At 33.1% G+C, this 26,979-nt stretch overlaps 1 protein-coding gene across 4 annotated transcripts in view; it reads left to right on the top strand.

Annotated features, from left to right (window-relative positions):
• KIAA0825 (KIAA0825 ortholog) overlaps positions 1-26,979 on the top strand; it is a 547,976-nt gene that overhangs the window by 138,519 nt on the left and 382,478 nt on the right. For 3 of the 4 annotated variants that reach the window (XM_074206876.1, XM_074206875.1, XM_074206878.1), the window contains 3 exons: positions 12,025-12,186; positions 20,578-20,672; positions 25,350-25,577. In XM_074206876.1, the coding sequence (XP_074062977.1) occupies positions 12,025-12,186; positions 20,578-20,672; positions 25,350-25,577 (485 nt within the window). The remainder of the gene's footprint in view (positions 1-12,024; positions 12,187-20,577; positions 20,673-25,349; positions 25,578-26,979) is intronic. The other variant, XM_074206877.1, reaches the window with a different exon arrangement.

Genomic DNA, 26,979 nt, shown 5'->3' on the forward strand with positions numbered 1-26,979 from the left:
ACCAATGAAATTGTATTATTCTAATTGTTGACTCACCCTCAAGACCCAGTATTTCAGGATTGTCCCTATCGAGCTTCACTTCACTTTCTACCTCCAACCATCTTAAGAACCTTACCAACTGGGGTGGCTAGGTGGCGTAGTGGATAAAGCACTGGCCTTGGAGTCAGGAGAATCTGGGTTCAAATCTGGTCTCAGACACTTAATAATTACCTAGCTGTGTGGCCTTGGGCAAGCCACTTAACCCCATTTGCCTTGCAAAAACCTAAAAAAAAAAAAGAGAACCGGACTTTGTACCCTTTTCAACTCCCTTCACCCTATCTTAACTCTCAAATTATGAATGAATGAATCAAAAAGCATTTACTAAAGCTTGCTATATAGTAAGCACTAGGAATACAACATACAGAAAAATAAGACTGTCCTTGTTCATAAGGAATTTACAGGTTTCAGCTGCAAGTCATAGGAAAAGTTCTGTTGTCCTTAAGATGCCATAGTATAGCAGATGAAATGCTATCTCCATAGACAGAATCATATCCATTTTTTATTTGAATTTCCATCTTTGATGGAAAAAACTTTATTTTCTAGATCTTGAGTAGCTAGTAGTTTTTAGGCTGTATCTCCATTTGGTTTGCTTCAAAAAAATGTCTTTCTGGAAACAGAATAGATGATCTTTGGGCTGCTACTCCCAGGACTCTTGAGCTTATTTGCCCTTAGCTATCCCTTGGTCGGCAGTTGGTGGCAAGGTAGGTGGACCTCTTCTTCATAGTGACTTTTCCTTTCAATGATGGCTTTGGAGCTTAGACTGGAAGTAGGCCCAGTAACATAGAAGACACTGCTATTCCAGGGTTTTTTTAGTCCTGGGCTAATTCTTTTGGGATCTGGTTTGAATTGCCTGGCAAATGCTGCCTCCTTTTTCTCCCTAAAGGTATCTTGCTGCTTTAACTGAATTGATTTATCTGTCCTGTAGGTGGCAGTTAGTTAGCAATTTATGGGGATGTCTGACCTCTTCCAATAGAGTTGTTTGAAACACTCAAGACTTATCCATTACTCCCTATAGGCATGATCTTTGTTCATAATATTTCTACATTGGAGTAGAAGATTTTCTTGTATATTTCCTTAATCAGATTTCCTGTGAAGTTCAGATTTCCTATGAAGTTATTTTTTCTTTGCCCTTAAAAGTTGTTGGATTTTTATTTTTCATATTTCCAGAAGCTTTGAGATGATGTGGGAGAAGTTGGGCTTATATATTCCTTCTCATTCAGTTATCTTACTAAAAACCAATATATTTCCCATGTGTTAAATATTGTTGATCAGATATGATTATCTTTTTAAAAAATTTAATTAATATATTTTTGTTACAATTTAAGTTCAGAACTCTCTCCCTAATCCTTCCTCGCCTTGACCTAGAGAATGCCACCATTTGACACAGATTTTATAGGTATCTATATAAAAATCATACTTTGCATACCTCTATTTATCAGTTCTTTCCCTAAAGCTCTTTCCTCAAAGATCCCTTTATAATTGATCTAAGATTTATAGTACTCAGAATAATTTGGTTGTTCACAATTACTCTTCTTACAATATTGCTATTACTGTTTACAACATTTTCTTTGTTCACTTTTCATTATTTCATGCAAGTCTTTCCATGCCAGCTTATCATTTTTAATCATATACCAAAACTTGTATAACAGTCCCCAATTGATTGACATCCCCTCAATTTCTAGTTCTTTGCCACTACAAATAGAGCTACTGTAAATATTTTAGAACATATAGGTTCTTTTCCTTTTTCCCTGATCACATTGGGAAACAGATATAATAGTGGTACTGCTAGGACAAATGGTAAACACAGTTTTATAACTCTTTAGGTGTAATTTCAGATTATTCTTCAAAATAATTTGAAACATTCACAGTTCCACCAACAGTGTAATAATGTTCCAATTTTTTCATTCATTACAACTTTTGTCATTTTCCCCTTATATCATTTCAGTCAATCTGATAAGTATTAAGTGATATCTCAAAATTGTTTTTTATCATATTTCCCCATTTATAAGGCACACCATTTTTCAAAAAAATTGGGTGTCTAAAAACTGGGAGTGTCTTATATAGCAGTTGTAGATTTTTTTTACTTGCACTTCCCACTTTTTCACACTTGTTTTTTGTACTCATTGTTTTGCATTTGTTACTAGTAAATTAGGCTATATTTCACCATGTTCTGCCCAGAAATGGCTCAGAAAAGATTTTCATACAGTGCTAAATTCAAGTTAAAAGTGATCCAGTTAAAAAAAACAAAATGAAATTCAAAAACAATTTTAAAATCGTGCTGCTGAACATCAGTTTGGTCCTTTGCCAACTGAGAAAACAATCTGAGACTGGCTACAGGATGAAGAAGCCCTAATTGAAAACACCAGGGCAAAAGAAGGCCATGAGAGGCAAGTCAGTCAAATAGCCTGATTTAGAGAGGGAATTGAAGGTATGTATTTAAGAGCAAAGGGCAATTGGAATTCCTGTGGCAAGAAAGATGGTTCAACAAGAAATTACTGATTTCAAAAGAGGACACTTTTATGCTTTAGGTTCATGAAACAGAATGGACTAAGCATGCATCCACACACGAGACTTACCCAAAAGATACCTGAAAGCTATGAGCAGAAGGTCTTTGAATTTCATGATGAATAAAAAATTGAATTCAATAACTTTATGTAATACATTTTTTCAAATTTGGGCCCCCAAATTAAGGTGCATCTTATATACAGGGAAATAGGGTAATTGGCATTTCTCTAATCAATAATGATTTAGACAATTTCTTTCATATAATTATGTACATGTATACATGCATATATAAAATTTTAATTCCTTCCTAAAAAACTGGCTGTTCATATAATTTGATAAAGTTCTATAAATGTTTGAGATATGAGACTTTTATATGAGAAATTATCTATAAAAATTTCCCTTGACTTCTAATTTTCTTCTTGCCTTCTAATCTTGGCTACATTTGTTTCATTTTTACAAAACCCCTTTAATCAGTTATCTATTTTATATCTCAAAATGTTCTTTATCTCTTGTTTATTCATAAATCCTTTTCCTATTAATAAGTCTGGTAGGTAGTGTTTTCCTTGGTCTCCTAGTTTGTTAATAATATCTCCTTTTATATCTAGGTCATGTATCCTTTTTGACTTCATCTTGGTAATCTATACTCAAATTCTGCCTTACTACTTTCTAGTTTTCCCAACAATTTTTATCCTCAAAACTTAAACTTTTACTTATGTAAAACACAAGATTTCTATTACAATTCACTACTGTATATTGTATGTCTGCTTTGTTCCACTGATCCTCCTTTCTATTTTGAACCAGTATCAGATAATTTTAATACTTTATTGCTTTATAATATAGTTTATGATCTGGTACTGCTAAACCTCATTCCTTTATATTTTTCTTTTAATTCTGTTGATATTAATGGCCTTTTGTTCTTCTAAATGAATTTAATTATTTTTTTCTAGCTCAATAAAAGAATTTTTTGGCAATTTAATTGGGATGGCATTAAATAAATAGGTTAATATAGGTAGAATGTTTTATTATTGACTCTGCCCACCTACAAACAATTAATATTTCTCCAAATATTTAAATCTACCTTTGTTTGCATAAAATGTGCTTTATAAATATGTTCATGAATTTGCTGGGTTTGTCTTGGCAGGTATTCTCCTAAATTATTTTATATAGTCTACAGTTATTTTAAATGGGGTGTCTCTTACTATTTCTTTTTTCAGAGTTTTGTTGGTAATATGTAGAAATATTGATGGTTTAAGTGCCTTTATTTTATATCCTGCTACTGTGCTAAAATTTCTTAATTGTTTCAACTGTTTATTTGAATTTCTAGGATTTTCCAAATAACATATCCTCTGCAAAAAGATAGTTTTATTAACTCATTGCTTATTCTGTTTCCTTCAATTTTTCTTCTTTTCTTATTGCTATTGCTAGCATTTCTAATAAAATACTGAATAATAATGGTGATAATGGGCATCTTTGTTTTACTCCTGATCTTATTGGAAAGGCTTCTAGTTTATCCCCATTACAAATAATACTTGCTGATAGTTTTAGGTGAATGCTTATTATTTTATGGAAAAATTCTTTTATACCTATACTTTTGAGTTTTTAGGAATAAGTGTTTTATTTTTCTGTTTTCACTGTTTTCACTGATATCATATGATTTTTGTAACTTTTGTTATGATATAATTATTTATATTAATAATTTTTCCTATGTTAAACAATTCCTGCATTCCTGATATAAATTCCACTTAGTCACCATGTATTATTATCTTTATGATATATTATCATAGTCTCATATGTTGTTTATAATTTTTACACCCATATTCATTAATGAAATTGATGTATGATTTTTCTTTCTCTGTTTTTGCTTTTCCTAGTTTAGGTATCAGCACCATATTCTTTTCATAATAGGAATTTTGTAGGACTCTTTCTTTGCCTATTAGTCCAAATAATTTTGTAATTTGGTTTACAATTTAATTTACTAGCCCTCAACTTGTTCTTCTAACTCAGCCTCTCTTATTTGATTTTTAAAAATTCTTTTTAAGCTCTTCCAAAAGCTTTTTTTTTGGGGGGAGGGGCTTGTGACTATTTTGCTTTTTTCTTTGAGAGAGAAATAGCTGTTTTAACTTCATTATCTTCTGAATTTGAATTCAGATCATCTCTGTGTCTGTAGTAGCTATCTATGGTTGGTTTCTTTTTTCCTTTGCTTACTCATTTTTACCAGTTTATTTCTTATCTGAGTCAGGCTGTAATTCTGAGGTGGGGGGATAATATCTCGCACTTCAGGTTTGTGCTTTGTTTTTTGAATTCTATCAGAGGGGTCTTTCCACTCATGAGCCATGGGCCCCTAGCAAACTGTCGCTACAAAACTTCTTGCTCCCTGCAGCTCCTGCTGCAGCTGCAAACTTCAGCCCACCTCTCTGCCCTTGAGTGCCCACAGCCAGCAGTGTCTCTGCGCCTCTGCTACCATCCTTACCTTGGTGGACTTTCTCCTCCTTTTCCATAGCCACAGCCTGGGGCTGTGCCTGGTCAGCCCACTTGGGCCTGATGTTCAGAAGCCTTTAGTCTTCCCCTCATCTGACACCCCCCACACACTATCCAGGAGGTGACCATCCTGAAGCTGAGGCTACCACCCCAGCTGCCCCAGGGCTCATTTTTTTGTTGAATCCACAGGATCTGTGCTTCAGTCAAGCCACTGCTCCTGAGGTTGATTTTTCCTAATGTCCTCCCAAATTGTCTAGGCAGACAAATACTTTACCCTACTCTTAATCATTTCTCCCTCTCAAAGTTCACTGTGAGCTGTTGTCTTAAATTATTTTGGGAGGGAATTTAGGAGAGTCAGGTAATTTTATATCATGTTGTACCATCTTCCCTAGACATGATTATCTTTTAAGTTATTCAGGGGAGTCCCTGATAAATTTGATGAATTCTCTCAATTGGCCTGATGTTCTTCAGAAGCATTCAGTGGATTATATCCTTGACCACTGGCATCTTGCTGATTGGGCACAAAAAACTGCTTCTGAATGGCTGAGTCTCAGGGATCAGACTTGTTAGAGTAGCCACCCCTCTTCATTTTCTATAAAAGCAAGTTTAGAGATCATTTCTCTTGCTGTCATGTCATTCTCTTGGACTTTGAGAAGACAAAATAAAGTATAACTACATGAGACTGGGGGAAATGGGGATAACCTTTACCCATCACATCACATTTCCTTCCCTCCAAAAGCAGTTGTAGATTTTGGGAGAGAAATCCATGGCAGTGCTGGACATGTTCTTGTAGATAGACTGAGAGAAGGTATCTGTTGCTCAGGGTTTCTACTTGGTAACTTCCTGAGAGAACAGTTTGCATTTTTAGTCCTCTGGGCATCATGCTCCCAGAATTTAACATTCTAACTCTAGAAAGAAGATTTCTTTGGCAATGCCTTGTGAGAAATTCCAAGTCTTAGGGACCTTTTAGAGAGTTAAGGAGATTTCCTGGGATAGCATCTTCTTTGGGGAAAAACAGTATTTTCAACATGGTTCCTGTGCATTGTCCTTCTGGGAATACAAAACTCACGAGTTAATTGGCTACTCAAGTCTGATTTGAAGGGGATTGATTGCTTGTTCTGCAACCACCAAAATATATTTGTGTATTTACTTTCTAAGGAAAGTTGAAGCAAGGGGAAAGAATCACTCAAATGTCAAAGGGTTGTCTGGTTAACTGCCCCAAGTTCAGTTCCTTTCTAGAGACAACTTATGTGATAACAATGCATTGTATGTTATCTATATCTTTTTATGGGTTCATATGATTCTTTTGTCTTCTGTCCTTTTATATAGGATGAAGTAAAGACCTGTACCCAATTTTCATTTAATACCTTGAGTATTTGTATGGGAATTCAGGATCTAAGCTACTCACATTTTGGGAGAACTAGATATTAACTGGGTGTATTAAAATTTTTCTTAAGTAATGGGAACAATAAATCAAAGAAAGATAATGCCCCTCTTGGGGTCAACCCTAGAATTAGAACTTGGGCCTTTGAGCCCAGATTTGGAGGTGGTCCTTGAGCTTTGGGTTACATAATCTGAGCAAGCTTAATGTTCTTCCAGATTTATTTTAAATGCTCTCAATTTCTCTCCATAAGAATGATGTTCTAGTCTAAATAATTCATGAGAGAGAGGCAGACAAAGAAAATATGAATACCATAAATAGGGAGAATGACTTAAGTTGAATAGGTATTTTCTTTTAACACTAATCATGCCACCTATAGCTTCCTTCACATTTTTGGGCCTCTCCTCTTGAGACAGATTGAAAAAGACGCAGAGAGAAATGACTTAATTTTTGACTTTTTGGAAGGAAAGAAGGAAATTCAAGGATCTACAGGCACAGCCAAGTCAGGTTGATAATTGGTATTTTGCTTTATATCTAGCCTGCCCTTGTCTATACTCCATCACTCCAGTAGGAGAAATGGTTGGAGACACAAAATCACGGAATATGAAATTTGAAATGACCACCAGGGTCCATTTCATCAGAGCGCACACAGCTATGGGGAACAGTGGAAAGAGTGCTAGGTCTGGGTTCAGGAATCTCTTCTTGAGTTCAAAACCAGTCTCAGACACTTCTTAGCTGTATAATCTGGACAAGTCACTTTATTCTGTTTGCCTCAGTTTTTTTTTTTCATCTGTAAAATGAACTGAAATAGTATCTCTGCCAAAAGTACCCCCAAATGGGATCACATAGAAACAGATACAACTAAAAAACATTGTATCAAAAACAACAACATGCACAAAAAAAAGGTTCCTCACCATAACACATGATAAGTGGTCTTTAAATTTCTGTTTAAAGATCTTTAGTGAGGTAGAACCCAGTGTTTCCCAAGATCCATTTCTCTTATAATAAACTATTATTTCAAATCCAGTCTAAGACACTTGATAATTTCCTAGCTGTGTGGTCTTGGGCAAGCCACTTAACCCCATTTGCCTTGCAAAAATCTAAAAACAAAACAACAATAATAAACTATTATATCAATCCCAGCTGATTTTGTCCTTTGAGATTCTCACTGCTACTACTTTTCAACTTCCTGTTCTATTCCAAGTAGCAGCTGCCAATAATCTTTTCAATCTATTTTGACTTCAGTCTATCATCAACCATTGTTCTCTGTTCACCTGGAGGACAGTTCTGTTCTGGTCCAAGCATCAGACTTTTTTTGCCATTATTTTCACAGCCAGTTCCGGGAGTGTAAGTTTTTGATGCTTCCAAGGTGATGTGATTGGGGAGAGATGTGGTAATTTCTATCTTGGTGTATATTTTGGACCTTACCCTTGCTGTCTGGTAACCACAATTTCTTTCCTCCCTAGAACTACAGTCTATACCCAGGTTGGGCCCCTTCTCCCTTTTGATCTAGCTACAGTTCCTCATTTCCATCCTGAAATGGTGGTGTCTAATAATCTATGGAGTTGCCAAATAGTACCTAGCTCAGGAATCTACTTACCATCACAGAAAAATGAGTGCTTTCCATGAGCTGCCTCAGCTGCCACCTCCTCCCCAGCCCACATCTAGAATCATTTTCTCACTATGAACCCAGCCAGTCCCTAACCCAATAATCAAAGAACTCTCCTCCTGACCTCCTAAGTTATCCTGGGCTGGAAAAATATTTCTCTCTGACCATTTATTGGTTAGGCTGCTCTAGAATGTGATTTAAAGCAATATTTTGAAGTTGTTCAGAGGGAAGCTTGACTAGAGGCTCTTCTTACTCTGTCATCTTGATTATTGTTTCACCTTACCCTCAATTTTCCTGTCTTATTTTTCCCTACATACCAAGAAATTTTAGGAACACAAATCCTGCCATTAGGAAGTAGAAGAGATTGTGAACAATAGCAATTGATCTGCTATTAAAAATGTTTCAGAGTTGGGGCAGCGAGGTGGCACCGGCCCTGGAGTCAGGAGTACCTGAGTTCAAATTTGACCTCCTACACTTAATAATTACCTAGCTGTGTGGCCTTGGGCAAGCCACTTAACCCCATTGCCTTGCAAAAACCTAAAAAAAATGTATCAGAGCATTTTTAAAAGCAATACAGTTATCTACTGTGTAAGGTATTATGAATACAAAGACAAAAATGAAATCTTCCCCACCCTCAAGGAACATATTTGGTAGACAACAAGGTAGTAGCAAATACATTGAGAGAGTTTGAAACCTAGAAAAAGAAACTGAAACAGAGACAGCCAGTGACTGAAGGGAATGGGATCAAGGAGCGCCAAAACTCTTAGTGCTATTGGTTCAAAATGGTCTTTGTTCAAAATCCACAATTCTTTCTCTGGATACAGATGGTATTCTCCATTGCAGATAGCCCAAAATTGTGCCCAGTTGTTGCTGTTAGGGTGTACAGTGTTCTTCTGGTTCTGCTCATCTCTCTCAGCATCAGTTCATGCAAACCCTTCCAGGCTTCCCTGAATTCCCATCCCTCCTGGTTTCTAATAGAAAAATGGTGTTCCATAACATACCATAGTTTGTTAAGCCATTCCCCAATTGAAAGATTTTCACTTAATTTCCAATTCTTTGCCATCACAAACAGGGCTGCTATGGATATTTTTGTACAAGTGATGTTTTTACATTTTTCATAATCTCTTCAGGGTATAGACCCAGTAGTGGTATTGCTGGGTCAAAGGGTATGCACATTTTTGTTGGCCTTTGGGCATAATTCCAAATTTCTCTCCAGAAAGGTTGGATGAGTTCACAGCTTCAACAACAATGTATTAGTGTCCCAGATTTCCCACATCCCTTACAACATTGATCATTGTCCTTTCTGGTCTTATTGGCCAGTCTGAGAGGTGTGAGGTGGTACCTCAGAGATGCTTTAATTTGCATTTCTCTAATAAGTAGTGATTTGGAGCAATTTTTCATATGACTATGAATTTCTTTGATTTCCTTATCTGTGTATTGCCTTTGCATATCCTTTGACCATTTGTCAATTGGGGAATGGCTTGTCTTTTTTTTTTAAATTTGACTCAGTTCTTTGTATATTTTAGAAATGAGTCCTTTGTCAGAAATACTAGTCATAAATATTGCTTCCTAATTTACTACATTTCTTTTGATCTTGATTACAGTGGTTTTGTCTGTGCAAAAGCTTTTTAATTTAATGTTGTCAAAATTGTCTAGTTCATTTTTAATGATGTTCTCCATCTCTTCCTTGGCCATAAACTGTGAGAAAGTAAGATAACAATCAAAGGTAAATCATTTTTAAAACTGGATCTGACATTTAAAAAATTGATTTTGTCATATAAAGTTGCTTGCAAATTTGTTATATGTAAAAAAACATTCATTAAATAGGATAAACTTTGGTGAAGCTATTTGTATGGATGTAATAGTGCTGGGAAAATTATATGCAGAACAGTTTTGAATTATTGCACTTGCCAATAATATATTGGGGAAGGGAGTTCCTACCTGTTTGAAAATCTTTATGTTTAATCCTTTGAGAAACTAAAATCTTCCTATTGCAAGTGAATGTATTGTTATGGATGTTCCAGTGAATTGCTTGTTTGATTTCATGTGTACAATGTATAACTGAAGTAGATGTTGAAGGAAGTCTTATGATGTTAGTGCCACTTCATGAGATAATTTCAATCTAATTAACTCTTTTCCCCTATAAAAATGCTATATTGTGGGGAAATTGTTTTGGACTGCCCTGACAAGGCTCAAATGATAGCAGGATAATATATATATATATATATATGTGTGTATATATATATATATATATATATGTATATATATATATATATACACATATATATATATATATATATATATATATATATAGTATAAGATGTGGCCCCTCTTTCAATTTGTGTACAGGAAATATTCATGGATAATAACCTGTTTCCAGAACTATGAATAACTCCATACAAATTTTCAAATTGTTACAAGAGTAATGAACTTTGTGTTTGGAAGTCCAAGCTTTTCATAGAGTCAGAGCTTAGTGTCTTGTATTTTATTGTGAAGCATGCTGACTTTTTATGATAAAATACTTCAAAAGGAGTATTTGACAATAGTTCAAAGGAAAAAAATGACATTTTTATTATCAAGAATAAGAAAAATAAAAGCAAATTCATTTTTATACCTAGAATTGTCTCCTAAACCATGTGATTGTGGCATATGCTTTTGAGGGGAAAATGATTATTCTATTAAATAACTCCAGGGTTCTTACTTTAGGGAGTATGTAGTGGAAGCATAATAGTAATAAAAGGTTACTTTGTAACAGTAAAGTCTCAAATGAAACTCAATGGTATGAATTTGTAGTGTATCAAATCATTCATGTTTCAAGACTCCAGTACTTCTAGATGGTTCATCAATAGGAGTAGATGGTACAAGTGACCTAGGTTTGGGGATTAGCCATATGGGAAAGTGGAAGTCATCCCTGAGGGTAATGGTGAAGATTGAATAGTTGAAATAGCTTTCTATAAAGTCAAGAATATCAACATAGAGTAGGAGTGATAATTTAATATAGAAGGTATGAATCAGTGGATTTAGACTTTCCCTATGAGGGCAAAGAATGAGATCAGAAAGTTTGATTTGGTAGGAGAACAGGACATAACAAATTATGATAAGTGAGGGAAAATTCAGTTTAGTTCATGGAGGTAGAACAACTTATTTCATAATGAAACCTAAGGTGTAAGCCTACCATGAATGGATAAGGTAGAAGGTAAATCAAAATCCTAGGAATTGAAGTTTATAAAGTGAGATATAAGGGTGATAGGAATTTTATTAATGTGAATATTGAAGTTTCTGAGAATTATTGAGGTTGTGATAGAAATGAATCTCACAAACCAGCTGCCAATTCATTGAGGAGGGCATAGAAAATAAGAAATGCCAGTAACAAGATTCAGGACTGAGTGTTATAACATGTATGAAGAAGAGGTTGTTGAATAATAGTAGAGAAATCAAGGTTTTGAAATGTCAGGAGTATGACAATTTATTCTTCTTTATTCAGAGGAAATGAAAGAAGGAATTTTCAGTGGTGGATAAGGTGATCCAAAAGGGTATATGGAAATAAAATCAAGGTGTCACTTTATACTAGAAGATAAAAACAGTTCATTAATGTGGAATGTCTCATCAGAGTTAAATCTTTTTAATAATGTTAATTCTTCTGAGTGCTTTCCAAAATAGTTTTTCAAAACTCAACTCTATGTTGATTTTCTAAATATTCAACTTAACATATTCTTCTTTTGAAGGCTATCATGACTAGAGAGACCATCTTGGAATATCTAGGTTCAAGTTCCACCTTAGAGTCACACATTAATTGTGTGTGCCCCTAAAGCCTCATAGTCTCAAAAGATCCTGTCAATCTTTTAAGCCTAATTTGCTGAATAGTTGATGACTTACATCAATAGAAGGAGTTTCATCACTAAAATTTTCCCTCTACTAATTAGATAATAGATCAAAATAAAAATAAAATTATTGAAAAGCAAGATAAAATTATTATTTTACTTACCACTTTAATAATATATTCTTTGAATAGTTATTCATGAATGCCCACGAAAAGGAAGAAACCTCTGCTTCTCCTTGTATGAACTCAGGTTCTTATCACAACTCATAAAACCTCTGTTAAAACTGGAAAAGGACATTCAAGACCTTTCGCAAGAGCTGCTCTCCCTGCCCAGGAAATCCAGACATCCTTCAGGTAAGGTGGTCTTTTAATATACAAACCTATAGTGTATTTTTCTTCTAGCCTTCCACACACTATTTCCACCCTTAGCTGTTAATTTATGAGATCATTATTTTGTAATCATGATTTCAAAATGTTATGGAGATATCAGAACAAAACTAATTTTGGATTAGCTTTTCATTTTTATAAAGGTCAATCTTTATAATTCTAGAAAAGACATCTGTAAATATTAAATCATTTAAAAGAAGTATAGCATTACATAAAGGCTTTTGAGAAACTAGAGCCTTGGTTTCTTGTCCTAGTTCTATTATCAAGTGATTGATTCTATGACCTTGAGTAAGTTATTCAACTTCTTTTGTTTTCAGCTTCCTCATCTATTAGATGAGCGAATTAGATTATAGATATTTCATATATAAGATTTACAATAGCTGTAAAATGTCATAATTAATTAGAAAAAATAAGTTAATAAAAAGATGTATGTTTAACAAAAGATTTTCCAATCATATATATATATATGTATATATGTGTGTGTGTGTGTGTGTGTGTGTGTGTGTGTGTGTGTGTGTGTGTGTGTATATATATATATATATATATATATATATATATATATATATACCTAAATTCTGAGGATTAGGCTACCTTAATTGAAAAAGGGTCTTCACCAGGTTGGGCCTGTGGGAAGGGACTTGGGTCCCTGTCAGGACTGGAAGACATTCTACAACATTTTTAAAGGCTCTGAGTGAAGAGATTCATGAAGTAAGAAGTAAACAGAAATGTGATAGTGACTTCTGTAATTCTTAACACTAGAGACAATATTATGTGATAATTGGAATTGGCATAGAATCATAAAGTTTTAGGTTCAAGTCCTACTTCCTCAATATACTGATTTGTGACCTTGGCCTAATTATTTAACTTCAGTGTATTCTAATTAATTCTACAAGACTGTAAACTGCAGCTGAGGTGTTAATTTTTATTTGTGGAGGCCATTACCCATTAGAAACTCTCTACATTGATGGAATCACAGATGCAATCCAATTCTTAAATTACTTATCAGAAACATAATGTGATTGGGTGTTCGAATAATATTCAATCAAAATTTAAAATGTGAAAGAGAAATATTTCGTATTGTTCTTTTTGTAGAACTACTTACATTTACACATTAATTAGTAATAAAATACCCTGTTAAAATTATAACAAAATAATTCTTTGCAGATTATTGTTTTAAGATATTATATTAAATTTTTGAAAGCATAATGCCAATTTTCAAAGAACTTAGATAATAAAGTTTTAGAGTTTAATGGAACTTTAGAGATGATCTACTCAAATTCTTTGATTTAGACAAATTACTTGTCTTCATTCATTGTGTTCATAGTGATGGCAGGATTTGAATCTAGTCCTGTGATTCCACATATTGTCTGCATAGCAAATTGAAGAGCAGAAATACAAATTTACACAGTAGATTCTATCAGTGTTGACAACCATTCTGGAAAAAAAAAGGAATTATATGACCTAGTCCCAATTAGTGTGAATAATGAATTTTCTGATATAATTGCACTTTTCTAAGAAAAAATTATATAAAATATGGTAATAAAATATGGTTCTAACCCAAAGGTAATATGTAGCATGAATTCAAATAACATAACTGTTGCAGTACTCTAGATATACTTTAATAAAAATTTGTGTTTTTAATATAATTATTTAAGTGCTTCAGATTAGTTTTTCATATTGCCTATTCATATATAACCTTATTAGCATATTTAATTTTATAAGACAAATCCTAACAAGGCTTTGTATATTCCATGTAAAAATGTTCATCCTAGTCAGAGAACCTGAATGTGTAATGTGGAATTAAAGTGAGACTCTAAAGATAGAAGGAACATCATATGATACTTGCTTTATACTATAGATGGCTTTTCAAAGCTAGGAATCAGGAATGGAAGGGAGGTGTAGGTGGATAACAGGTTTCTGAAGCTGACAGGTAAATAAAGGGGAAAAGAATAGCTATATAAGGGAAGAATGTAAATCTATAAAAATAATGGAATTGAGGAAATTAGATTTTATTAGAAGGCCATGGAAGAACTTGAAAGAATCTTTCTTTTGGGGGAGTGGCATGGTCAAAGATAGAGGGAATTCCAAAAGGAAAAGGATAACATTCTGTCTTGGTAATAACTATTAGTGTTGCATTTTGGTGCTTTTAAGGAGCTCAATTTTTTTTTTAGTCTTTGCTAGGCAATGGGGTTAAGTGGCTTGCCCAAGGCCACACAGCTAGGTAATTATTAAGTGTCTGAGGCCAGATTTGAACTCAGGTACTCTTGACTCCAGGGCCGGTGCTCTGTCCATTGTGCTACCTAGCTGCCCCAAGGAGCTCAAATTTTGATTTTACATGTGATACAGTTCCCAAATTTGCAATTTATAGAATATATTCAAAGGTCTTTGCCATCCCTGACTCAGAACCTGGAGACCTGTGGTAAACTGTGGGAAGTCCTACTATAGTTTCAGAATTAAGGTTAATCTGGAATAAGGAAGAGCCCAGTCCAATATGGGGTTTTCCCTTTGCTAACTCTAGTTCAAATCATTGGAGTGTGTGATTAATTTTTCAGCAATTTTTCCATGAGAGTTTAAACCTGCTTAGAAATAGTTTAAACATAAAATTAATCTTCCTTGTCTCTCAGTTGCTCAAAAACTTTTCATGACTTTCCATTCCTTACTAAATAGAATCTTAATTTCTTAGACTGCTGTTCAAAGCTCCCACACTTTAATATACTTTACACACTAGGCAAATAGAGTATTTGCATTTACCCAAACAATCATCATTTTCTCCCTGTGTGAACATTTGAAGTATTCTCATTTCTAACTGATGAAATCTTTATCTATTCTTTAAACTGGGTTAAAGCCAGGTCAAATGCCTTCCTCAATCCACTGGGATAGAATTGACATCTCCTTCCTGTGATATCTCAATTGCACATTATATGTCACTTATGTAGTCATTATAAGGTATTTTGTTGTATAGTTTACAGTTACATCTTATGTGACCTAATGGATTGTGAAAGTTTGGGGGTGTAGGACCATTTCCTATTATTTTGAATTGTTCTACTTCTGTTTATTTCATTCTGTAGCAGTTCATACAAATCTTTCCATGACTCCTTGAAATCATCCCTTTTAAAAAAAAAATTCTTAACAGTGTAGTAATGTTCCATTATATTGATATACCACATTTGTTCTCATTTTGAATTCACACATTTCTAAGAAAAAATTATAAAAAAATATAGTTACTGGTTTTAGCCCAAAGGCAATATGTAGGATAAATTCAAATAACATAACTGTTGCAGAGGATTCATTATTTGCACTACCTTTTAATTGCTTAGAACAGCTTCTTATACAGTGGGTGCCTTAGAAATGGCCCTGGGAATAATAATGCGAAATTGAATTGAATTTTTAAAAACTTGGGGCCCAGGTCTTGACTCTAGAAATAAAAAGATTCAGCTCCATTTGATAAAGATCACAAAGTAACCTGATCAAAGGGAGAAGGGAGAATATTTAAAAATCTTATAATAAAAACAACCCTCAAAACCCATCAGATTAGCCAAGATGACAAGAAAAAGAAAATGGTAATTTTTGGATAGATCGTAAGAAAATAGACACATTGATGAGGTATTAGTGTATCAGTAGATTAAGAACCATTCTAAAAAGCATTTTGGAATTATACACTCAAATTTACTAAATGGGATATGTCTTTTGATCTTATTATAGCAATACTATAGGCCTAATCCCAAAAGTGATCAAAGAGGGAAATTTTCTATTAATAGCAGTTCTTTTTGTGGTGTCAAAAAAATGGAAACTAAGGAGATACCCAACATCTAGATAAAGACTGAACAACTGTATATCAATATAATGGAACATTACTATATTGTTAAGAATTTTTTTTTAAAAAAAGGATGATTTCAAGGAGTCATGGAAAGATTTGTATGAACTGATGCAGAATGAAATAAGCAGAAGCAGAACAATTCATACCATAAAATCAATGTTATAAAAATGAACTTTTGAAGACTTTTATAAACTAATGAAGAAAGAAATGTACAGAACATGCAGACCAATTTATTCAGTAACAACAGTAAAATGAAACAACTTTGAAAGCTCTAATAACTGTAATCAATGCAGTTAACCAAACATGATTTCAGAGGACTGATGATGAAGCATGCTGCCCACTTCCTGACAGAAAGATGATAGATTTATAGTGCATAAAGAGACATATTTTTGGGACATGACCAATGACAGAATTTGTTTTGCTTGACCATGATATTTATTAACAGAGAATTTTATTTATTTATTTTGTTTTGTTTTTTGCTGAGGTGATGAAAAGAAAATAGATTTCTGCTAATTAAAACTGAAATTTAATTTAAAAAATAAAAGCTTGGCAAGGCAATTACTTTAGTATTTCATAAAATAGTATACACATGTATATATGGAAATGATCATAAACATAGATACATTTATATTATTAAGCCTCATCATTTTTATCTTATCAATGTGGCAGATGGAAACAATTTCAATAGTACAATTAGAATTCTGCATTATATGAATGCAGTCAAATCTCAGAAGATGTAATTATTGGAAGAAATTTTAAAGTGCAGAACCTTGAGATATCCCAACAAGAAATATCTGGATAAAAAAACATAAAAACATTAAAAACTATATTCCCCATTGAAAGAATTTGTTTTACTTTATATTGAAGCCAACGTGATTCAGCTTGATGTAACTATATTTATTTGTCTGCCTGAGGAGAATCATCTTTAGTGAAATAGCCAAGAAAATTATAACTTTTCCATTCATTATACTCTTGTGAAATCCATTTTTCACAACAAAAGAATATATGTCCAATAAGAAAAAAAATGACTCAAAATGGTCTTAGAAACCAAATTTTATAAATTTCCCTTTAAAATAGTGTTTTGATTGAAAGAAATCCTGTGTAAGATTTACAACAAGCAGATATAGGGTCATTCTAAGTTTATTGAATGTTCTTTTCTAAATGATTTTTTTGTTAATAAGGAATATAGAGGGGTGGCTAGGTGGCTCAGTGGATAGAGCACCCGCCCTGGAGTCAGGAGTACCTGAGTTCAAATCCGGTCTCAGACACTTAATAATTACCTAGCCGTGTGGCCTTGGGCAAACCACTTAATCCCATTGCCTTGCAAAAAACTAAAAATAAAATAATAAGGAATATAGAAGTGAAACTGTCTACATGACCAAAATAATCTGAAGAAATTGAAAACATAATTGCATCATTCAAATGTTTCACATTAACCATATGCATGGAATCTAGAACTATAAGAAACAAAAGAATCAAGTTGACTGAGGTTGGGTTTTTTTTTAGATTTTTTCAAGGCAATGGGGTAAAGTGGATTGCCCAAGGCCACACGGCTAGGTAATTATTAAGTGTCTGAGGTTGGATTTGAACCCAGGTACTCCTGACTCCAGGGCCCGTGCTCTATCCACTACGCCACCTAGCCGCCCCTGACTGAGTTTTTTTTTTTTAATGAACTTTTCATCTGATGCTTGTAAGTTCCCTGAGTCCATACAATATTGTCCTGGATGATTTCTGCATAGGACAATAATTAGTAAATTGATTTTAGCTAGGTTTTTGAAGATAGCATTGATGTTTGACACTGATTTTTTTTCTTCGGTTTGTCTACTTTGACATTTTTGAAGACCCATTTTTATGATAGAACATTATTTGGTCGTGACTGTGCTGACTATGTACTTTGTTGCCTATGAAATTTCTTCAGGTTTGAAATTTGGGACATATCAATACTACTTCAAAATAAAGCATGTCTTTGGGCAGTTCCTCATTTTTGGCCGAAGGTGGCATCTGAGATTTATCTAAACCAGGAGGTTTCTTGGCCCTCATTTTTCTCTAGACCCAGCAATGACAAAGAGCCATGGCTGCATAAATTGGATGTAAGAAGAACACTTAGGGTTTGTCTCAGAAGAATCAAAGATTTCAGATCTTCTGAAAGATTGTTTGTACTCTTAGGGGGTCCTAAGAGGGGTCAAATGGCTTCTAAGAGTTCCTTAGCTCGATGGTTAAGGGATTGTATTAGGGAGGCGTATGTAGTTAAGGTAAAGAGGCTCCCAGGGTTTGTAAAGCTCATTACACCAGTACTAGAGCTGCGTCTTGGGCAGAGAGGTCGAAGGCTTCCACATTGGAAATTTGCAAGGTGGCCACCTGGGCTTCTCTTCATACTTTTTCATAGCATTATTTCTTGGATGTAGTCTCTTCTACAGATTCTGTGTTTGGTGGGAGGTTGCTTGTGAGCCAGAAAAGAACAGTGGAGAAAAGAAAGACGTAGTTCTCACTTCTAGCTGCCAACAAGGCGGGTTGCTTTGTAGTGCACACAATGGGAAGCTATGAAGACCAATTTGGGTGTGAAAGTGTATGTTGCAGAGAAGTACTGCCAACCTCTACTCTCTGTGAAAGAAAGAAACTACATTGCAGATCCTAGCTAGGGATGCAAAATGAATCCTGGGGAACTCAATGGAGAATATAAAAGATTTTGTATTTGTATTTTTTGGCAATTAGGTGATAGACTGAACTCCTGAGAATTTTAATCTAGATATTCTTTTAGCTGTATTAAAGTTAATTCTGCCTACTTATTATCTATGCTATTATATAATAAGCAAAAAAGTGACCATAGTCTCTCTTAAAAATTAAAGTCAGTACTATTTTCAATAAGTTTTCCCTCTTAGATTTAGAAAACTAATTATAATTCTAGACAGGCCTAATTGATGGTCATATTATATATACTTTTATTTTGCAAGTGACAATTTAAAAATTTTAGGCATATCTCAAAATTCAATGCATTATAATTCAAGAAACTAAGTGACTACTGTGTATATGGGCAAGGTACTTTTAACTGGGAATATATTTTCTAAAAATGGCATGATAGATCATTTTGTTAAGAAGCTTCTATTTTACTGGAATGAGTTGAACTTAGTAGAATAACCATGATACGATGGATTTCAAAATAAATGCATAAGATCTATGAGGAACCGAGAAGAGACAAAGAAACTTAAAGAGTTGGGAATATATTGTCAGGGAAAGCTGTGTGGAGAAAGCAGCACCTGAGTTGTAACTTTTCATAAAAGGGAGATTTCAGTACATGGATAGGTAGGTGGTAAGCAAGTCAGCATGAGCAAAATTTTGGAGACTAGAGAATTCAGGGAGAGAGTTTTTCTAATTTAACTGGAATATTTGTATATGAAGTATGAGAATTATATGAAATAAGGTAGAAAATAGGCTAAAGCTTTTCGTCATGAAGGAAATGAGTTTGGTTTCATCCTTTCCCAATCTTATGTTTAAAAATCATTCATTTTTTTCTCCCACAGAATTTGAATTTAAAAAAGTAACGTATAAGAAAGTTCAAGATGATTTTCTTTTCTTTTTTCTCTATATGTAATGTTCACCAGCTACACAAGCCTTAGAAACCCTATTCTTGCTCATCTTGAAGTTAACAAGATGAGATTTATTTAAATAAACGTGCCTAGAGGCACATACTTCAGGTGGACAAAACACATAATGTGTTCAGAGGAAAATGACAAACCTAGAATTAGGGTTTTCCTAATTAGATTTTACAATTCATATCTTATGGTTATGTAATAATACTCAATTGCTGGAATGTAAAAGTGATGGAATGTAAGGTCCTTGAAGGCAGGGATTATTTCACCTTCTTTGTGTAACATTAACACTACTGGTCTGTATTTAATAAATATTTGTTAATTAAAATGTTTGAGGCAGTAACTATATATAATTAATTTTTAATTTCATCTTGGAATAACTAGATTAGATACAATATAACTGCAAGTGTGTTTATTAAGTTGAGCATTAAGTTGGACAATCTAAAACAAAGGAAAGGAAATTTAATTATTAAACAGAAGAAATCATTTCCTTTTCCATGCTTTCGTTTGTAAATGTACTTGTGACAGTTAAAGGTGCCATTTATTTTAACATATTAAAATACAGGAACTCATTCTCAAATTTTAAATGAAATATCCTCCAGTTTATTTAGTTTATTTTATAAAAACAGAAAATAATTTTATTCAGTTAACCTTAACTTATTTATTCTTATATTCAAGCAACTATGAAGCGATATATATATATATAAGAATTAATGAAAAAGGAGCTATACTTTATCCATTTAATATAAAATATGAGTATAATGAAATATTGATTCTAACATCTTATATGAAAAGCATTAAATGTAACTTGAGTTTCACATTATTATAATAGTAATATCCCACTATATTTTTTGAGTTTTCATAAATGATACTGGTATATCAAAAAAGTGTTTTGGACTTATATTTTCAAAAAAATTAATTTTAACTTGAATTCTTATTTTTAATATTGCGTAGGAGTTTGGAAGAAACCTAGTGGAGAACTTTTAATACAGGAAGACAGGTCAAATAAAACTAGCATACTATCTGAAAAATTGCTGCAAGTAAAAGAGGTAAGTTTGAAAAAAAAACTGGTTATTTGAGTTTGTCCTACATGTTAACAATATGGTTCAGGAGATTTCTACTAAATCACAATTTCCTGAATTTATAACTTAATTGGAAAAATTCCAGTTTGAAATTTAGGTAATAAATCTTGATAAAAAGAAAAGAGCCCTTCTTGGAGGGGGGGAGATATAATTACTTATATCATATATATCTGTGTGTATGTGTATTTTGGCCCAATGTAGACATTTGCCTCTTGTGTTTTGCCTCTGATGAAAGAATATTTGACTCAGAGTTGATATTATGTGTGCTTTTGGTTAGAAGTTCAATGTTAGATGAACAATAAGATTTGTCAATATGATAAGAATTTAACCATTATCTGGATCTTAGCTAATTTGAAAAAAAGAAAAGGCAAAAAGGAAAGAATGAATGAATGAAAAGAAAGAAGTAAGTTTTAGCTAGTCTAGGCAAATAATGGCAAGAGAATAATTAAGGTCAGTATAATTTTTTATCCTTGTAATTCTCTACTTCAGATGCACCCTCCTGACCTCCCACTTGCTTCTATTCAAACTAGCTCTATTGATAAATTCATTGGTCTCAACCTCTTCTTTCTTGATCTCTCTGCAACATTTGGCACTTGTGACCATACGTTGTTCCCGGCTTTTGTTGTGTTGCTCCCTCTAGGTTCTCTTCTTACCTCTCTAATAACTCTATCTTATTCTTTATTGCAGAATCATCTTCCTTGCCTTATCCTTTGGGATGGGATATTCCATAGCACTCTTCCAAAAATCATTTTCTATTTTTTTTCTATTCTCTCTCAGTGACCTTCTTGGTATCTGTCTACCAAATCTATATTTTCATCCATCAATCTGAATCTGAACCTTGGCTGTCCCAGCCTTAGCACTGCAGCTTCATCTGGTTGCTGCCTACTGTCCTTGTACCTATTACAATTTCTGACCACTCTGGAACTTTCTTAGTAGAGCTCTCTCTAATCTTGCTGCTTCTGAACATAGCCTAGAAATCAATATGTATTCTATTTCTTATCCAGTTGGAAGGCTACACTGTATTGGTGCTGGCTTTTCTGGGCTTCTTTTTTAATTGTCTGTTGACTTCTGACTGAATTTTTATGTAGTCTTTGGGAGATAGAATTTTTTGTAGTTTTTCTCATTGGGTATCTTAATCATAATTAAGTCTATTGGAAACGTATGTGTTTGCTGGAGTAGGGATATCAAACTTTTGTCTTCAAAATTATTAATGATTTCTTGTCTTTTCTCGGTTCTCATGCTTCATCTAGACCTATCAGGTACATTTGTCACTAGTTAAACATGCTTTTTTCCCTGGATACTCTCCTAGTTTTCTTACTCCTTGTCTAATCTCTCCTTAACTTCCAGTGTTGACCCAACATCCATTTTATTCAGCTATTTGATTCACTTTGTAACTCATCCCTCTTCAAAACTTCTCCATTTCAGTCAAAGGCACCACTATGATCCCAGTCTCCCACATTCCTATCTTTGATTATATGCTTAACCAGTTCCAAATAATGCCATTCTGTCTCCACAATGTCTCTTGAATTTGACCCCTTCGTCCTACTTCACAGCTCCCACGTTAGTTAAAGCCATCATCTCTTCTCATCTAGATTATTTTACTGCCTTCTAATTGGTTTCCCCATTTTTGTCTTTGCTCCACTCTAGACTGTTCTGAAAATGTCATTCACTTTCTTAGTAAATTCTTGTAGCTCTTACTTGCCTCTGAAATTATGTTTATATGTATGTGTATGTGTACATCTATATCTATATCTATCCATCTGTCTAGCTAGCTAGCTATCTTTTAAAGCCCTTCATGATCCTAAACAAGCTTTCTGGAAAGAGTGTGTTTCTCTTTGTTCCTATACACAGAAACTCTGTCCCCCACTTTGATGCCGTCCCTAGCTCCTGGGATATATATTCCCTTTCACTTCTGCCTCTACATGAGACCTTTCATGATCCCTCCAGCCCTTTCTCTCCCAAAAATGGCCTGACTGCACATATCACTTTTTAAAATATTTTCTTTATTTCTTTTTCCAACTTCATGCAATGGTGGTTTTTACCAATCCTTTTTTTTTTTGCAAGATTTTGAGTTTTATGGTTTTTCCACTCCCCCTCTTCCTTCTCCCTCCCCCGACAGAAAAACAATCTGATATAGTCTCTACATTTACAACCATGCTAAACATAGATCCATTTTGATCATGTTGTGAGAGGAGTCAGATCCAAATTGAAGAAAGTAAACATTAGAGAGAGAAAAATGACATATTACATAAGACAACTTTTAAAAATTGAAGATAATAAGTTTTAATTTAAACTCCAAGTTCCTTCTCTGGATATGAATGGTATTTTCCATCACAAGTCTTTTGAAATTGTCTTTGATTTCACTACTGAAATGAACAAGTGTGTCATAGTTGATCATCACTCCATGTTCTTGTTAGTGTGTATAATGTTCTGGTTCTGCTCATTTCACTCAGCATCAATTCATGCAAATCTTTCCAGGCTTTTCTGAAGTCCCACTCCTCATGATTTCTTATAGAACAATAGTGTTCTATCACATTCATATGCCACAATTTGTTCAGCCATCCCTCAATTGATGGGCATACCCATAATTTCCAATTCTTTGCCACTACAAAAAGATCTGCTATGAGTATTTTTATAATGCACATACCACTTTGATGAGGACAGTTAGCAACTCTAATCCTTCTTGAGAGCTAGAAGATAGAAAGAACTGACCACTTGTCCAAACATTTCATCCTAACCTTCACATCTGCCATGCGTCTGCATCACTGTCTTCTGGCTTATTGCTTCAAATAAGGCCTCCCTTTTAGTCTCATGCCATCTTACTCCCAGGCCTTTTATTCCTCCCTGAAATTTAACTTTCTATTATGTGTAAACCTCCCTCCAAATAAGAGTGTGAACTCCTTGAGCCTCATAAAAATTTTTGAATCAGTATTTATCAGAGCTTTTGAAACATAACGTTTAATAAATTTTTTTCATTCATTCATCCACTCATCTATTTATTCATTTATTGTATTCCCAATGACTTGCATAGTATCTAAATAATGAGCACTTAGCTCATTGATTGATTGATCCTTAGAGTATAGTGATGAGATGAAGTAATTCCAGAGTTTAGGATTTTGAAAGTGGTGCATTTCTAAGAGATGATGAGAACAAAGGTTCTCATTGTCATGCTACAACCTTCCCTGTCATGTACCGAGCAATTATTTTTATCCCTTTTCTTAAGAATCAAGAAATTTGTATCTTATTTCATCTTATTTTTTCTATTGAAATTTGTTTAATTTTTTAAAATAGAAGATATGTTACAGTGGTATTCAGTTTATAAGTGACTTGTGTAGATTGCAGTTATTTAATTAGGTGTGCTATATTTACAAGAATTTATACTCAGTAATTGTTATTTTGTAAATATCTCATTCATGTTCTCTGTTGCACCATCTTTTTTATGTGAGAATAATATAATTCTACATTAATATATATTTTGTTATTAATGTTTGTGTACATGTGCTTGTATGTATATCATAATGTATGCTTACGTTACAAATTTTTTAAATTTCATCTGGGATATACACACATATGTAGATACATCTGTATAAATATGTATGTAGGTGTGTATGTATGTATGTGTGTATATGTATGTGTATGCAGTAATTGTTGCCCAAATATTTAATGCAATTATTTGTATGCTGTCCTACTTAATGAAATAAATGTTGTTGACTAAATAATACAGCACATTTTAAAAAATCAAGCAAATTATGGAAGTTATAAACCAAAAGAAACCTCAGCAATAAATTATTCTAGCTGCTTTGTTTTATTTTTTTAAGGAAATTAAGTCCTGAGGAGACTAAGTAAGTGGCTCAGGTCATATAGCTAGTTAGTGGAAGAACCAGAACTCAAATCTAGATCTCCTGACCCAATCTACTTCTTTTTCACCTTCTGAGATTGTATTTCACTTCTAGCTTTTTGACAACTCCTGAGACTTTATAGAATTTGGAATAAACATTTTAAGTCCTTTGCATAGACCAAAAAAAGCAGTGAAATTTATTTTATGTTTTATTTTAGTAGAATTGAAAGTAATTCTTCCCGTGACCATAGGAGTAGATAAACTAAAGAAAATTCTGAATAAGGTTAATAGAAGTATAATAATTTGGTTTCTTGGATTCATTTATATTTTAATGGTATTTTAAAAAAAATTATAATAATGAAAAGGAAATAACTTGTTTAATATTTAATAGTAATATTTTATTTATCTATCTTTTAACAATAAACTATAAAATAGCTCTAAAATTTAATTTAGAATTTAATAAATATATTTAATTTTCAGGTTATATTAGTGATAAAGCAGTGCAACTTTTGGCTCTCATGTTTATTGAACTATATTTAATAAATTAAATTTAAAATCTTTTGATTAAATCTACTGACAACTTAAAATGAAATGTTCAGTGTGTTAATGTTGGTTAAGAATGCATTTTTTTGTCTATTACATTAAATTATATTCACAAAGTAATATTTTCAAGGTTATAAGAATAGTTTTCATAGTATAAAGAATATCTATATTCAGCTTATATAATAGAAGCCATAATTTTATATCTGTAACAATAAAATATTCATTGTGGAGTTAAAATTAGGTTATATAAATTTTTATTTCAGTGTACTTTACTAGATTTTGGCTGGAGAAGTGCATTTAAAGAGGTATCTCTTTCGGTGATACAGTATTTAGCAAAAACAATGGAAGATCATGCCACCAAAATTCTCCATCGTGAACAGAATGAAAAATCTTCAGCTGTAAACTATACTTTGAGTCTTGTGAATATTCAATCAGTTTGGGAACTTTGTAGTGCAACTCCTGAGGAAGACCAACCAAAGAAAATTGCGAAGGCAAGTATCAAGTGATTTAAAATTCACTGGGAGATAATGGGATCAGGATTTTATGCTGTCCCAAGTTAGAAATTTTATTACAAATATTTCAATATATTTTTCATAGGAAATTTATGAAAATAAGTGGCATTACAAGATTGGCCATGTCTTTAAAATGTTTCTAATTTATTTTTTTGATTTTTCAAATTCTGTTTTTTCTGTATTTGAAACATTTTCTTTTCTTCAGTTCATTTTGCCTAATTATGTTATAACCTGTTTCACATTTGGCTAAGGTCACAATTTAATTACTAAAAATATTTCACCTGTTCTTATTAGAGAAAAAGAGATTACTTATCTTTTTTTTGAAACTGCTTATTCTCTGGTCTTATGTTACCTTTTATTGTAAATTACTATACATTATCTAAAGAAAGAGAACATAAAATTTAGTACAATGATATAATTTCACTAAGTTTTATAAAATAGGTAGTGGGGAATTTGGGGGTAAGACCTTAATATGTTTTACAAAAAACTCTATCTGAATGCCTAACAGTGTAAGGATTTTTCAGCTCTGCCTCTGTCTTTATAAAGGTTGAAATACCTATTAAAAATAAGGGAAAGGCAAATAGGATCACAGATTTCTGCACACATATTGTAGGCATGGGTGACTTCATATAAAATAAGCAAAGTCAGAACAGGTGCTTCCTTGTAGGAATAGAATCTTTTGAATCTTTGTTGCTGACTTGGTTGATTATTAAGTCTTTCTCTTCCATTCATATGAGTGTCGTTAAACCATGTGCCTCAATCTTTAATATTTATAAGTTTTAATAAATATAGAGAATATTATGTAAAAAAGAAGCAATTACACTAAATTTTAAAAGAGAATTGTGGAAGATCATCTATCCTTTTTCCAGGAAGCATTCCTTAACTGAACCTCTCCCAAAAGTCCTGATCAGGCAGCCTTAAACCACATCCAGTTATAAAGGATCGACCCTTGGACAGTTCCCCTCCTTATTAGAAGCATGAATAAAATCAGGGAACACCAACTCCATGGCCCCTTATCAATAATCTATAAGCATATCTTAAATGCATGTATTATTGTTGTTTTAAAATTATTTAAGCTAACCTTATATAGTTTATGTGTTAAAAAAAATTTTTATCTGTTAGACATGGTTAAATAGTTGAGAAACTTGATACAAGCATTACAATATCATTAGAATAATTTAGGGGATGTGAAGATAAATATTAACTATGTTTATTTTCTCTGCAGGATGTCTCCAAAGCCTTAGTATAGTTTTAAACTTTAGCAAATTCTTAAGTAAAAAAGTTATAAACCTAAAAAAATGAAAGATTATTTTCTATTTTAAAATACTGACATTTCATATTAAAATTCAATATAACTATTGTGCTTCATTTTATTTGGTTT

Source organism: Macrotis lagotis, chromosome X (genome assembly GCF_037893015.1).
Source record: "Macrotis lagotis isolate mMagLag1 chromosome X, bilby.v1.9.chrom.fasta, whole genome shotgun sequence".
Lineage (NCBI taxonomy): Eukaryota > Metazoa > Chordata > Mammalia > Peramelemorphia > Peramelidae > Macrotis > Macrotis lagotis.